Source organism: Felis catus, chromosome C2, assembly GCF_018350175.1.
Source record: "Felis catus isolate Fca126 chromosome C2, F.catus_Fca126_mat1.0, whole genome shotgun sequence".
In the NCBI taxonomy this organism is placed as follows: Eukaryota; Metazoa; Chordata; class Mammalia; order Carnivora; family Felidae; genus Felis; species Felis catus.
This window is the reverse complement of record NC_058376.1, coordinates 119,659,193-119,673,703: the sequence shown is the minus strand read 5'-3', so window position 1 is coordinate 119,673,703 and position 14,511 is coordinate 119,659,193. Positions and strand designations below refer to the sequence as shown.

At 39.9% G+C, this 14,511-nt stretch overlaps 1 protein-coding gene and 1 long non-coding RNA gene across 15 annotated transcripts in view; one reads left to right on the top strand and one right to left on the bottom strand.

Annotated features, from left to right (window-relative positions):
* The window catches only part of SLC9A9 (solute carrier family 9 member A9), a 693,980-nt gene that overhangs the window by 583,296 nt on the left and 96,173 nt on the right, over positions 1 to 14,511 (bottom strand). For 6 of the 11 annotated variants that reach the window (XM_023260486.2, XM_023260485.2, XM_019810605.3 and 3 more), the window contains one exon: positions 3,246 to 3,309. The exons of the other annotated variants lie outside the window; for them this stretch is intronic. In XM_023260486.2, the coding sequence (XP_023116254.1) occupies positions 3,246 to 3,309 (64 nt within the window). The remainder of the gene's footprint in view (positions 1 to 3,245; positions 3,310 to 14,511) is intronic. 11 annotated transcript variants of the gene reach the window in all.
* LOC109491467 overlaps positions 1,047 to 14,511 on the top strand; it is a 67,708-nt gene continuing 54,243 nt past the window's right edge. For 3 of the 4 annotated variants that reach the window (XR_006585437.1, XR_006585436.1, XR_006585438.1), the window contains exons 1-3: positions 1,047 to 1,175; positions 2,448 to 2,583; positions 11,738 to 13,817. This is a non-coding gene — a long non-coding RNA (uncharacterized LOC109491467). The remainder of the gene's footprint in view (positions 1,176 to 2,447; positions 2,584 to 11,737; positions 13,818 to 14,511) is intronic. The other variant, XR_006585439.1, reaches the window with a different exon arrangement.

Sequence of the window (14,511 nt, the reverse complement as noted above, 5' to 3'; positions counted from 1 at the left end):
TCATTGATGCTCTGATTGCAAGATCAAACCTCTTTCCAAAGAGTTTTCTGTCCTTGATATATCACTAAACAAACCAAATTCCTAATGTCAGAGTGTTCTGGGTAAAAATCTTAAAATTGTTCCTCTTTAGCCTTTGGTTCATAATAAGGATGGTTTTGTTTTGCCCTCTACTTCCACTTAAAAATGTGATATAGCCACTATAGGAGAAGGCCAACATTCCTCTTTCTTTCTTCCACTACCCTTATGTGGTTAAAACTAGTTGCAGTTTCTGAAATCTACACCCATGAGCAGAATTCTAAACATATCCAATTCAGAGCCAATTTATGACTGGAGGTACAGGTCAGGGTATTTCCAGAACCCTCTGCAGTAGCCTCATGAGCCCTAGAAATTATTTGTCTCTTGATGTAGTTTAAAACAAGGTAAAGAAGTCAGAATTTGGAACAAGTGCTCTAGAGTTGCTACTGAGGCCTGATGCTGAAAAACTAGAGGATGAAATGAACACAGCAGTACCCAGTGCCCCATGGGAAACTTAACTTACAGACCTGGCTGAGAAGCACTATGTGGGGGGACAAAAAAGATGCCATGAAAATGATAATCATTCTTTCCACAAATGTCTAAAAAGGCCTCGAATAGTGAAGATCACCTGCTTTGAGGTGGAACTCTATAACTGGAACTCTGCTTCTGAGCATCCTTGTGTCTGATGTACCAGCTGTGGACATGCTATAAGCCACTATGAGCTGTCCCAGCCTAAGCTAGCCACCAAGTCCTACCCTAAGATTCTCAGTCTCCTTAGATTTCCTTATAGTGACCAAATGCCCATCTTGCGTATCTACTTGTTTCCCAGCCCATATTTTTGAGGTATTTTAGGTTAAAATTTTCTCTTGCTCACCTCCAGGGCATTGACTGATGAAGTGAATACTTAAAAAATAGATAGCCAACTGTATTAATGCCTTAGCAGTGCTTCTGCTGAAGTATATTGGAGAATGGAGCTTGGATCTTAGAATTAGAATCTGCACATCACAATGGGGCTGTGTCCAGGCTGCAGACAAGACTGTGTAGCCACTTACCGAGCCAGCTTCAGGGACAAGCCTACATTGGGCTCGGTCTCAAATAGGTACTGCTGCCTGTAGAAGGACGTGACCCCGGTGGGCTACTGCATTGCCACAGAAGTGGAGGTGAGCCTGTTTGCATCTGAGAGCTCAGGGGGTCACAGAAAGAGAGAAAAGTGGTCTCTTCCTGTGTTACAAGCATAATCCTCCAGGGTTAAATATAGCTTAAGTATCACTCTGCCTGAGGAGGGTGGGAGGAGGGGCACAAGCCTCTTAGACAGGACTATTCCAGAAGGAGAGAAGAGTTGGTGAATGTGTCTTTCCTTCTGGGCCAAGATGGACTCATGTGAAGGAGAGAAATTTTCCACCATAACTCTTCTAAGTTTTAGTTTTTAAAATTGGAGAGACCACAATGGGGGAGGCCAGACCTTCAGATGAGTCATCTAATCAGAGAAAGTCAAAATTCAGAAGCTTTCCCTATGAGACATCACAGAACTCTGGTTTTAGTATTCATATGATAATATAATTGATAACTTTGTATTGTAATGCTTCTAACAAAGTTTTTCTAAACTCTAAAAATTCCACCCTTAAAATACAACCTTGTATTTCAATATCTCTTCAGTAATAGTAACTTCACTCAGGAGGAACACTCTATTATTGGTCAAATATCGTGGTTCTCAAAGCAAAGTCTGGACCAGCAGCATTAGCATCACCTGGAAACTTGTTAGAAATGCAGATTATTCCACCTCAGCTCACTGCATATGAAACCCTGGTGGGGTGAAACCCAGAAACCTGTGTTTAACAAGCCCTCCAGATGATTCCAATGCTCACTAATGTTTGAGAACTACTGGTCCAAGACATGCCTTGATAGACAGATGCTTCAGTGGAGCAATAAATGACTCATGTCAAAAAGTGAAAGGATCTAATACACAAATGAAAAAGTGCTCAGGTCTGGTTTAAAAATACAGATTGAGAGGTGTCTGGGTGGCTCAGTTGGTTAAGCTTCTGAGTCTTGATTTCAGCTCTGGTCATGCTCTCATGGTTTGTGGGTTCCGAGCTCTGCATTGGGCTCTGCATGGAAAGTGTGGAGGCTGCTTGGGATTCTCTCTCTCCCTCTGTCTCTCTGCCCCTCCTCTGCTTGCACTGTCTCTATCTCTCTCAAAATAAACTTTATAAAAAAATACAGATTGAAATAATTATTGTATAAAATCACATGTAAACAATACCACACATGCAAAACCTCAAGGTGATACCAATTATCCCACTCACAGATAAATTGAATGCCAATGCACTGTTATTTAAGGAACAGTTGTATGTGACCAGTGCTATATTTTTTTCTTTTTAGTCTTCTTTTTTAAGTGTACGAAAGGACAGTAAACATCCTGTTCATTCTCCCAGGCATTGCATCACTTCCATTCCCAAGGGGTCGGCATCAGCTCCTGTCTGCAGTGTCCCACAGGCTTGGCCTCCTCTCTCCTCCTTCATCATTTATCTGATTCCCCTTCCTTGTTATACGTTTTGCCTCCGTAAAAAGGTAAATTGCTGTTTTGAAATAATATTCGACGTGGTTCTGCCTACATTGCCACTAAGAGTGTTGACACAGTAGACACAAAGATGATGATTATGCAGACATCTAGGATAACAAATGGTGTTTTCTTATCCTTTGTCTCTTTTTTTCTCCTATCTCTCTAACTCCTCTACTCTATCTGGAAGCTCCTCCAGATACGATGTCCCTTTCCTCCTTTTATGCATTGGGTGCTAGCTCCACACTGCAGTCCCAGCTGTCTAGTGACATCTTTGTGAGTCCATGCTTGTCCCATCATGCTTTCTTTTCTTTCTTCCTTTTATATTATCTCATTTTCTTCCTTCTTTTGCATTCTCTTTCCTTTCTCTCTAATTTCCCCTACTCCTTCTGTATTCCCCTGTCTTCTCTCCCTCACCCTTCTTTCATCTTATTTCCCCTTTCAGCCCAACTTAGGAGACACTGAGTCAACTGGGAGGCAAACAGGAAACATGCAAGGTACTTTGGGGACACTGAGAACACTTGATGCTCTGAGGGTGAAGGGTCCAGTCCTGTGCTGGGTGTCCCTGGCCATAACAATATCTAGAAGCCAGGACTGGCGTGGCATTTACATTCTATGCACATTTTCCCCCTGGAGTTCACCCTACTAAATTATTCCAGTTTCAAGTACTTACTTTCTTTGGCCTCAGTTTCCTGTCTCTCTCCCCCAATTCCAACTTCACTACACCTTGGGAATATCTGTTATAAAAAATAGGCAAGAATGGTTTCTTACTACCCTGTTCTTATTAGTATAAAACTATTGCGGAAGAGGTAGTTAACAAACAAAATGTACATATGCCATTAAATCACAAGGTAACAGAGATTTAAACATCTCACGGAATTCTCATTCTCCCAAGGTGTGTACTATTCCTATAAACTCCTAAGTTTTTTTTCTATTTTTTTAAAAATATAATTTATTGCCAAATTGGCTTCCATACAACACCAAGTGCTCATCCCAAAAGGTGCCCTCCTCAATGCCCATCACCCACTTTCCCCTCTTCCCCACTCCCCCATCAACCCTCAGTTTGTTCTCAGCGTTTAAGAGTCTCTTATGGTTTGCGTCCCTCCCTCTCTGTAACTTTTTTTCCCCTTCCCCTCCCCCATGGTCTTCTAATAAGTTTCTCAAGATACACAAAGTCATAAATTCCTAAGTTTTAACAAGAAATCCAGAGGGCATGTTAGAGTTCTACTGGTCTGGCTTTCTGGAAAGCACAATTCTGGGCAGCCATTTGCTCCTTGCTGTGACAAGCAATAATTCTTCAATAATTTTTGATAATTTTCTTCTGTTAACAGTGGATTTCTATTCAGGAACACCTCTGATTTCTTGTTGAACACCACCCTCTACATCTCTCAAATTCAAATGTGTCCCCCCTCCCCTGCCTCAATGTCCAGTAACTATTGTTGCCTTTAAGGATGGCAGAACCGAACCAATGTGCGCTCTGTGTCACCTCTCAACAATCTGCTCTTTAGTATTTCACACAGGTCCTGCAAGAGGCATGTTAATGAGTCAAGAGAACAGATCTAAATAATAATCATTTAAACTCCCAAAATGCAGAGATGCAGCACTGCTACCCTGGAAGTCAAATCTACCTTCACTGCCACTCCAACCAGGCTAGAAGTTTAGACAACTTTTATAGTATTTGTCTTACGTTCCCATTTCTTAGTTTTGCCATAGTTTGGGTTTTTACAGATAGTAATAATAGCTAACATTACTGTTACCATAGGAATTCATACAATCAGCTAAATCACCCAATGAAATAGGTACTATCACTATGCTCATTTACAATAAGAGGAAACTAAATGCAGAGGAAAGGCACTTGTCCAAAGTCCTACAGCTAGGAAGTAGTACAGCTGGGATAGGACATCACTTTATCATTCATCTTTGGATTTGAAAATAATGATAGTGAAAATATAGACTTAATTAAGACCCTTTTGTATTTCTATTTGAGTTCTTTCTTCTTTTTCCCATTTTTGATCTCATATCACACAAATCCTCCTAAGTCAGAATTTGGATAAAAGGCCTTGAAATGCATAAATTTGTTCTGAAAAATAACACCATTAATTAAAAGCAAAATTTCTGTTTCATCAGAAAAACATGATTAAAATTGCCAGAACATTTTCTTGGGTTAAAAGTGGAAGAGGATTCTGACCACCACACTTCTGAAGGAGCTTTTAATTACTATTCATTGCTTCCATTTTTAAGGGTGAACATGAAACCACTTCATGCTTAGGCAGTTAGATATCTGACTTTATTTTGCCCTTGTTTTTTTTTCAACATGTAATATTGAAAAGAATTGTTTTACTGCTTATAACGACGTACATCAAGAAAATAATGCCTCATTTATTTTATGTCAGGATTGGATAAGGCTCTTGGTGTGTGTCTTAGTCAATTTGAGCAGCTATCACAAATTACCACAGATTGGGTGACTTATAAACAACAGAAATTTATTTCTCACAAGGTGGGAAGCCCACTTCCTGTTTCACAGACAGCTGTCTTCTAGCTGTCTTCACATGGTGGAAGGGACAAGGAAGCTCTCAGGGATCTCTCTCTCTCTTTTTAATGTTTATTTATTTTGAGAGAGAGAGAGAGAGAGAGAGAGAGAGAGAGAGAGAGAGAGAGAGAATGCAACCAGGGGAGGGACAGAGAGAGAGGTGAGAGAGCATCCCAAGCAGGCTCCACATTGTCAGCTCAGAGCCTGATGAGGGGCTTGAACTCACAAACCATGAGATCCTGACCTGAGCCAAAACCAAGAGTCAGACACTTAACTGACTGAGCCACCCAGGTGCCCCAGGTGATTAGAGTTTTAAATACACAGAGAACTACAAATCAGTGTGAAAAAGAAAATACAGGAAAAAATTCTATAAAATATGAATAAATAATTTACAGATCTGTGTATATACAAACTATAGTCAAGTAAAATGGGGTTCATTTAATAACAAGAAAATGCAAATTAAAATGAGATATTTTTCATTTTTCATCCATCCAATTAGCAAAATTTAAAGAGTTTATTCATGTTCAGATCAGTGTTGGCAAGAAAGAAGAAAAGCAAACATTCTTACACACACTGGGATCTCTCTTATAAAGGTACTACTCCCATTGGGTGGAGCACTAATGACCTAATTACCCCCTAAAGGCTCTACCTTATAATACCATTACATTGGGCATTAGGTTTCAACATATGAATTTGGTGGGGGGAGACACAAAACTATTACACAATTTATAGTAGTACAACAAGTAGACTTAAGTTCATTACTAGTAAAATATATTCTTTCCTTGCCCTCTTCCAATGTTTTACATAAGGGCAGTTTATTCTCAAGTACAAGCAGTCTCATAGGTTAGCTGGACTTTATTTTGAATATACATATAAGATATAACTTTAAATGCTTAGGGCTTCCTTTCATGGGCTGTGTCACACCCTGCATATCAAACGTACATGAGAAAGCCAATTACACACTGGACTGTTAGATTCTTTGATTTTTAATTCTGAGTCTGCCACAGGCATATGTCTCTGAGAAAGTCTTTGAAAAACCTTGTTTTCACTTCTTTCCTTATAAAATGAGATTTTACAATCTGCTAGAGAAATTCTGAGGATTACATATCAAATGATGGCAAAGCACTTTGAAAGTACTAAATGGGATTATTAATAATTTAAGAGAGAAGCAAGCCTTCATCTGAGTTGTTGAAAGAAATATGTGGCATATTTATTTCAATCATTTATCATTTCACTGAAATTTCCTCTACCTTGAGCTACTCAGAAAACACCTGATTCTTTTTAAAATGGGACTTTAAAACTGGTTCTCTTTTTATAGTTTTTCAAAGTACTTTCATACCAGTTACCTTATTGGAACCTCACAAAAACCCCAGGAGGTATAAATAACATATTATGTAGGAATGAAGCTGCAAGAAATAGAATATCCTAAAAATATTCTTTTAAACAAATAGCATTTATTATCCTTGCTTTAAGGAAAAGACCAGGGTTAAGAAGTTCAGGGCAGATCAAGAGACTCAGTGGTGTCATCAAAGATTTAGACTTTTGTCTTTTCCCTCTGCTATCTTTGCTGAGTTGGCTCTTCACTTCATGTTCACAAAATGGCTGCTATGGCTCCCGAAAAAATTTGTTTTCAAGGTAGAAGGACACCACACTAACCACATCTGTTCCTTTACAAGTAAAACAAAAGCTTTTCTAGAAGCTACCCCTGGCAGAATTACTCTAAAACTAGATCATATGACCCTTGCCAGGGCAAGAAAAGGGAAGGCAGTGAGTGTATGGTTTTTTATGCTCTGTAGAGAAAGACAGAAGGGAAGGAATAAGGGGGCTGAGAACAACTCTGAGAACCCAATGCCAGTATTGATGAAGAATGAGAAGCATTAAAAAGTAATTTTTTCGGGGGCGCCTGGGTGGCGCAGTCGGTTAAGCGTCCGACTTCAGCCAGGTCACGATCTCGTGGTCCGTGAGTTCGAGCCCCGCGTCAGGCTCTGGGCTGATGGCTTGGAGTCTGGAGCCTGTTTCCGATTCTGTGTCTCCCTCTCTCTCTGCCCCTCCCCCGTTCATGCTCTGTCTCTCTCTGTCCCCAAAATAAATAAACGTTGAAAAAAAATTTTTAAAAAAAGTAATTTTTTCCAGATGGCACAGCAAAGAAAATTAAAACAGATCTGAATTTTTCTGCTTAAGTGGAAATATCTAACAATAAATTATAAAGTCAACTGAAATTTTTTAAGGGGTGACCATGCTGAGGCCTACTTCAGCTACTCTTACTGACATATACATATATGACCCCAGGTACCTCCATAACAGTGCTGAAGCAGAAGAATGACTTTCCTCCTGTGCACATGATCAACTTGTCAGTTTTTGAGGAATCACCTTTTACCAGCAGTCCAACATACAGCCTGCTCTCCTTTTCTTGTTCTCCGTTATAAAGGGAAATTCAGCAAGGCCATACTGAATAAGTTGGAAAAAGTAATCATTTTAAAGAGGACAGCAACAGGGAAAACAACTTCTGTGTCTCCCTGTCTGAATCAGTCATAGTTTGTGTGCAAGAAAAAGAGCTTAAAAAATACAACGCAGGGAATTGTGTGCTTAGGTGTGTTGGAAACAATAGAGGAGTAAGGTACAGAAATGACTCCCAGTCAACATCATACAACATGCTTGTCAGGAGAACTGCTACCTCTGACATTCAGAGATGTGGGACTTCAGAAGGTGACTTTTGGGTTAGGTGACCTCAAAACTCATTGCCAATTCTGTGATGCAGGGTCCAGGAAGCTACAGTCACCTCCCTTCCCATCACAGCTGCTCCTTGACACACCTATCTGGTTATCAACACACTAGACTTTTGCTCCAAAAAAACCCCAAAGTCTTCACAATTATGTTTGCCAGTAGAAAGACCCAAAGCAAGATGGCACCCATCTCATATCTGCCTTAAAGGCTCTGCATAAGTGCATTCGGTTAGAGTCTAATTTGCATCCAGAACACCAGCCTTGTGGGAGTTTAGGAAAGGTAGGATTTAGTACGCCAGTCTCTGCATGATTCTACACACACATGGAAGTTAGAACTGATGCTGAGTGCCATCATGTCCATAACACTGCTGCCCCTTTCAAACACAGATGGAAGACAGGGACCAAAGGGTTAACAGTAGAAAAGAGTTTTCCATTAGTGTCTACCTTTTGGCCAGGACTTGCTCATGATGTATGAATTTAACTTGGTCATAAGTTCCAGTGACAAAGGCTTAATTTAGCATAAATTCCACCGGATATCAGATCTGCTGTCTGGTATATAAAAAGCAACAGTCATTATTTACTGAGGACTTATTTTGTGCCAGACAGTATTATTAACGCTTACATATAATTTATTAAAACTCACAATAACTCTGTATGGTAGGAAACGTTATTAGAGCCAATGTTCAGATGATGAAATTGAGGAACAGAGTCCTGAATATTGTAGAGATACCAGTGGTGGAGCCACATTTAGCAGAGCAGTCTGACTCCAGAGTCCAGGTTCCAAATAACTATAATGTATCGCTGCTCCATAAAATTAGTTTAATATACAGCTATACTGGAGGAATTTGCCCTTCACAATCTCCCTTTTGATTTACCATTAGGATTCTGCTGGCTCCCTGATCAATCAATTTTGATGACTTTTATAGAAATAATCCAAGATGGTACAGTTATAAGCATTCCTGTTCAGCTAATCCTATTTGCCACTGGTATCTATCATAAAATTAGATCTGTATTTTGCTTGAGATTTTTTCTGAGATTTAAACTCACATTGAAAGAAATTTATCATTTTCCTAAGAGTTCCCCCAAAATCAAAAGGGAGGACCACTCATTTTACACTTTTCTCATATCAGAAAAAAAGGCCTTAATTCTTCAGAGGAGGCTTGGGGGGCCAAATGTTATAGGACTCTCCCCTTAGGCACACTTGATTAGTCTAAGGTTTTTCACAGGATAGTGAAAACTGTAACTAAGAAAAGAGCCTTAATTCTTCTTAGGGGGCCAAGCTGTGAACTGGGAATTAGAAACACATACCATGAAAATGAAGCCAGATGACCTGAAAAAATGATACATGGGAAAAGAGAAGTACCAACGACCAACAGATAGGGGGAAACTAATATAGAGAGGGTTAATTGTGGAAGCGATCAATCTGATTATAGCTGTGCCTGACTGACATCAAGCTGCATCCCCTGTCTTTATTTCACGACAGTACCCCAGAGGTCTTCTCAAAAACTTCCAATAATTCCCCATTTTACTTATTCATTCCTATATAACAACAAACCATCCCAAAACTTTGTGGCCCCAAACAACGTTATCATTTATTTTGCTTATAAATCTGCAGTTTGGGCAGAGCTGGGAGGCAGCAGTTTGCCTCTGCTCCAGTCAGCACCAGCTAGGATGGCTTGTAGGTTGAGGACTACAGGAGTCTGAAGGCTGGCTCATTCACTCCCAAGCCTGGCAGCTGATACTGGCTGTCAATGGGGACCTCACTTGGAGCTGGGGTGGGAACACCTTCACGAAATTCTTCAGTCAGAGGGGCTACCTGACTTCCTTACAAGGTAGCTAGATTCCAAAGGCAAGCATCCCTGGAGAGGAAGAGAGTTGGGGCAAGTATATCAGCTTTCATATAACCATGAAATTAAAAAATGGTCACCTCCACATAGTCACAGGCCCACCCAGATTTATGTGGAATGTCAGCATCATATTGTAAGAAGAGCTTGTGGTGTGTACTACATTGATGTGGATATCTTTGGAAAATATGATCTGCCACATCCTCTGTAAGGTGATATAGTGCTATTGTGATGATATTTATTTATTATCTATGTATGTATAATATAATCAAATGTGTGTGTGTGTGTGTGTGTGTGTATGTGTGTGTGTGTGTGTGTGTGTGTTAGTCTTTGTCCCTGACTTCTGGCACATAACTCCTAAAACCCTTGGAATCTCTGGAGTGACAGTGTCTCTTATATTCTAATGAGATGACTGCTGGCTGAGGATCCCTAGGCAGCTTCAGGATGGGGGCTGGTTGCCAGAAAAACCATGGCATGAATAGAGGGTTGGAACTTTGAACCTCACCCCCTGACCTACAGGAGAAGAGCCAGTGATAGAGTTAATCACCAATGGCCAATGATTTAATCAGTAATGCTTGCATAATGAAACTTCCATTCTAACCCCTGAACGACAGTAGAGTTTCATCAGCCTCCAGGTTGATAAACACAATGAAGTGCAGAGAGGCTGGCAGGCCCAGAGAGGACATGAAAGCTCTACACACCCTCCCTCCCCATACCCTGACCTATGCATCTCCTCCATTTGGTTGTTACTGAGTTGAACCCTTTATAATAAACATGAAATTGTTAAGTAAAGTGTTTTCCTGAGTTCTGTAAGATGTTCTAGCAAATTATCAAAACTGAGGAGGGAGTCATGGGAATCCTCAATTTATGGAGGCCTGGGAGTTGAAATTGTATCTGAAGTGGTGGCAGTCTTGTGGGAATAAGCCCTTAATCTATGGGGTCTGTGCTAACTCTGGGTAGTTAGTGTCAGAATTGAATTGAACTGTAGAACACCCACCCCCAGTTGATGGTTGAAGAGTTGGAAAATTTGTTGGTATTGGGAAAACACCACACATTTGGTATCAGAAGTGTTGTAAGTAGAAACAGCACAAAGTTATTTAAAAGTGTTTTCTACTTACAAACAAGTGTGTTTAAGTTTTAAATTATATATTTGTAGCGTACACAAAAAATAATTCGTGTATGTATATAGATAGAAATATAATGAAAACTGTCACTCCCTCCCTACCTCCCAGCCCTCCAGTTTCCTTCTGTAGGGGCAAGACATGTTATCAGTTTCCTGTAAGTCTTTCAAGAGTTACTTTTTGCTGCTATAATATACATAGACCTCTCCTTCAACTATTCCATGCAAATGGTATCCCCTTTCAGCACTTCATTCTTTCAGTTATAGAGATTACTATGTATATGTATATTTTTTCTCAGCCTTTTAAAGGGTACTTAGTATGCCAATATAAGGATGTACTATAATTTGTGTAACCAGTAACTTATTAATAAACATTTAAGGTTGTTTCCAATAAAGCTTTTACAAACAACTCTGCAATAAACAACCTTCTATATCTCTCCCTTTGCATGTATATGAGTATATTTATAGGATAAATTTACTGGAAATATGACTTATGAGTTAACAATTATAAGCCTTGGCAATTTTGTTAGATTTTGCCAAATCCCAGTACTAACTCTGAATACTCGTTTCCAACATGTTCCCTAACACAAGATATTATCAGAATTTCTGATCTTTGTCAATCTATCGGGTAAAAAATAGTATACCTGAGTAATATGTGTTTCTCTCTATGAATGGTGGTGAGCATCTGTGTATGATTTTCTTTGAACTATCTTTTCATATCCTTTGTTCCTGAAGGACTATTTTAACAAGCCTGGCAGATATCTGCAACCATTGCCTAAATGCCTCTGCCAACGCAGAGGTTTAAAGCCAGGACAGAGATAGGACCTAAGACGGGGAGAATCTCAAAACTATGTACATCAGAGAAGAAATATCTTTTCAAAAAGGGTTTTCTTTTTTAATTTCATGACTTACATATATTTTTTAAAATGTTTATTTATTTATTGTTAGAGAGAGTACATGCATGCACGAGTGGGAGAGGAGCAGAGACAGGCAAAGAGAGAATCCCAAGCAGACTCCACACTCAGCACAGAGGCTGACACGGAGCTCCATCCCATAACCGTGAGATCATGACCATCTTAAAGTATCTCTGAGCAAACAGGGTAACTTTCTTTATTTTCAGTAACTTAAGGAATCAAGTACATGACAATATCCAAGGGAGGAAGAAGGGAGAAGACCATTAAATACTAACTTAGGTGAACTTCCAACTTCTAGAACTTTGTCTCTAGGGAAGGACAAGATTTCCTGAAAGGTCGTTCCTCCCCTTAGTTGAGCCTTTTAAAACAAGAAAGAAATGAATTTCACAGGAGTGTGGACTGTTAACTAAATTTTCAGGCAAGATTGTTTTGATTAAAATTATCATGGTAACAATACCTGAGTGAAAAGTGGTTCTTCTGTTTATTTTTCTTCCACTATAAGCACAATCTGTGGGTTTTGTTTGCTTGTTTGTTCCTTTTTACTCACCTAATTGCATTTCCAAGCTGGAAAATATACATTTAGTTATAGAATAGGATTCTCTGGGTTTCTTATTATCAGCTAAAAATGTAACTGAGGATGAGGATCCTGTTCAGCTGCAGTTTGGGGGTGCTTTGTGGCAGTTAACATGGGAGGAGAAGGGTAAGTTGACAGTCCACCGAAATGGAAGGGCTGATAAGGCAGTCTCTTCACCAGGCTGTGATGCAACTGGTCTGGACATGCCAAACTTTGGATTTTCTACGGTACCGAAGTTAGGAGGAGAGAATAGGAAGTGGACATCACGGCAAATACAAAGAGGACAAAAGAGCATTTTTCCATTACCTCAAGCCTTTCCCAGATACCTTATAAGTAACGCAGATGAATAACTGGATTCCCTCCTTCCTTGCTTTGCCATACTCTTGGGGAGTCTTACAAGGGAGTAGGGACCCAGATAAACCTCAAACTGGTAGTCTACATTCGTTGTGTCTTATAATCTTTCCAGTCCAATAGGTGGTGGGGGGTGTGAACCAAACTTACTGTATATATCTTAATCTCAAAGTAGAAATAGCAGCCTTGAGTTTTGGAAGTAGAACAGAGTGATAATGTGAGTCCGAATGTTTTGATATAAAAAGGGAGTGTTGATTATTTCCCCTGCATGAGGTAAACATCACCTGGAATCTAGATGTGTGGACAAAATGAAAGATACCAACTAAGACTCGTTATCATTAGCCTTGTGACTCCAATAGACAAACTAAACATTCCCTTTGTGCAATGAGAACAGTCATAATAGAAAGAAGAGGGTAGCCTGGGCAAAATGCTGATGCTCTCTGTGGGCTTCCTCTCTGAGTCCTTTTTCCCACTCTCACTTGTCACACACACAAGCTAATTGTAGCTATGATGTCAGTTTCAAAGTTTAAGGTTTGACTTTCACAACCGTGACATTTAAGTAAGGGTCCTTTGAAGCCCCAGAGTTTTCCAAATGTGGATGTGAACAGCTGAACTTAGATACTAATAGCTCTTGCATGTGGGTTGGCAGAAGGATGGAGGCAGGACCACTAAGACAGGAAGGTGGGGATGGCCAGGCTAGCATGGATCTGTCAGGGTTAATGAGTATAAGGAGCAGAGTAATGTTTTCAAATACCACCCAGTATCTTTTCTGTGCAATGCAGGTGGGTTCCCCCCCCCCCTTTTTAGCTTTTCACTATAAAGACCAATTGATGAAAGCAACAAACTGAAGTAATATCTAAAGAAAACTTGTTTGAACCTTTTTTCTAGTGAGACTCTTTTTTTCTCCTGATAACCTAACTTTTCAATGGTTTTCTTAAATATCCCATAACTGAGTTTTCACACATCAAGATCTAACGCTTGAAGATCAGATAAGGAGGGGAAAGGACAAAGTTCAGAAGGAAAAATCTCATCCAGAGTCTAGAGGAAGAGAACTAGTAATAAAGCAAGTCTCCTGGAAGTCTGCAGAAGAGCAGGCTCTGGAAAATTGAAGTCAGTGGGACAAATTATCTTCTTTCCCTGTGAGAAACTTCCAGCCTGCCAATCCTGCCTCCAGTCCAGCCTGGGCAAGGTAAGGGAGCAGTAGTTGGGGAATTAAGATACAGTCATCTCAGAACAGCTTCATAGATCCCAACCATTCCACTAGCCTTTGGAAAAGCAGTCAGGTGTTCTTGAAACCTTGAGGAAGGGGTCCCCAGAAGACCTGCAGTCAATTGAGAAGGCTACATTGTGAGAAGAGCTGACAATTGAGGGCAGTAGCAAGGTTCATGAACATGCTAAATTTGACCTTACAGGCTCTGGGCAAGGCATTCAGTCTCTCTGAGCCTCAGTTTCCTTATCTGTATACATCTCACAGAGCTGAGATGGGAATTACACATGCTAATACACTTTAAGTTCATAGAACAATGCCCTTTCACATGGTATGTGCTCAATAAAGGCTTGTTGTCATCAACATCAGTTGTAAACACTGCTCCTAACACCAAGTGAGACCAGCTTCGCTCCTATGGTTGACAAGCAAGACCCTAGTCATTAAGAGGCAAAAGACATTGTGGCAGATGTGGCAAGTGGCAAAATAAAGTGAGATACTGTAACCAGGGTCAACAAGTCATGAACCATGCCCCCAGATTTACATCAATCAGATAAGGAAAAGATGGAATAACACAGACTAATTACTCACAATACACTATTTTAAACTGGATGAGATGGAAACAATTCACTCGACAAATCAAATATTTTTTTTAAACATTTATTTATTTTTAAGAGAG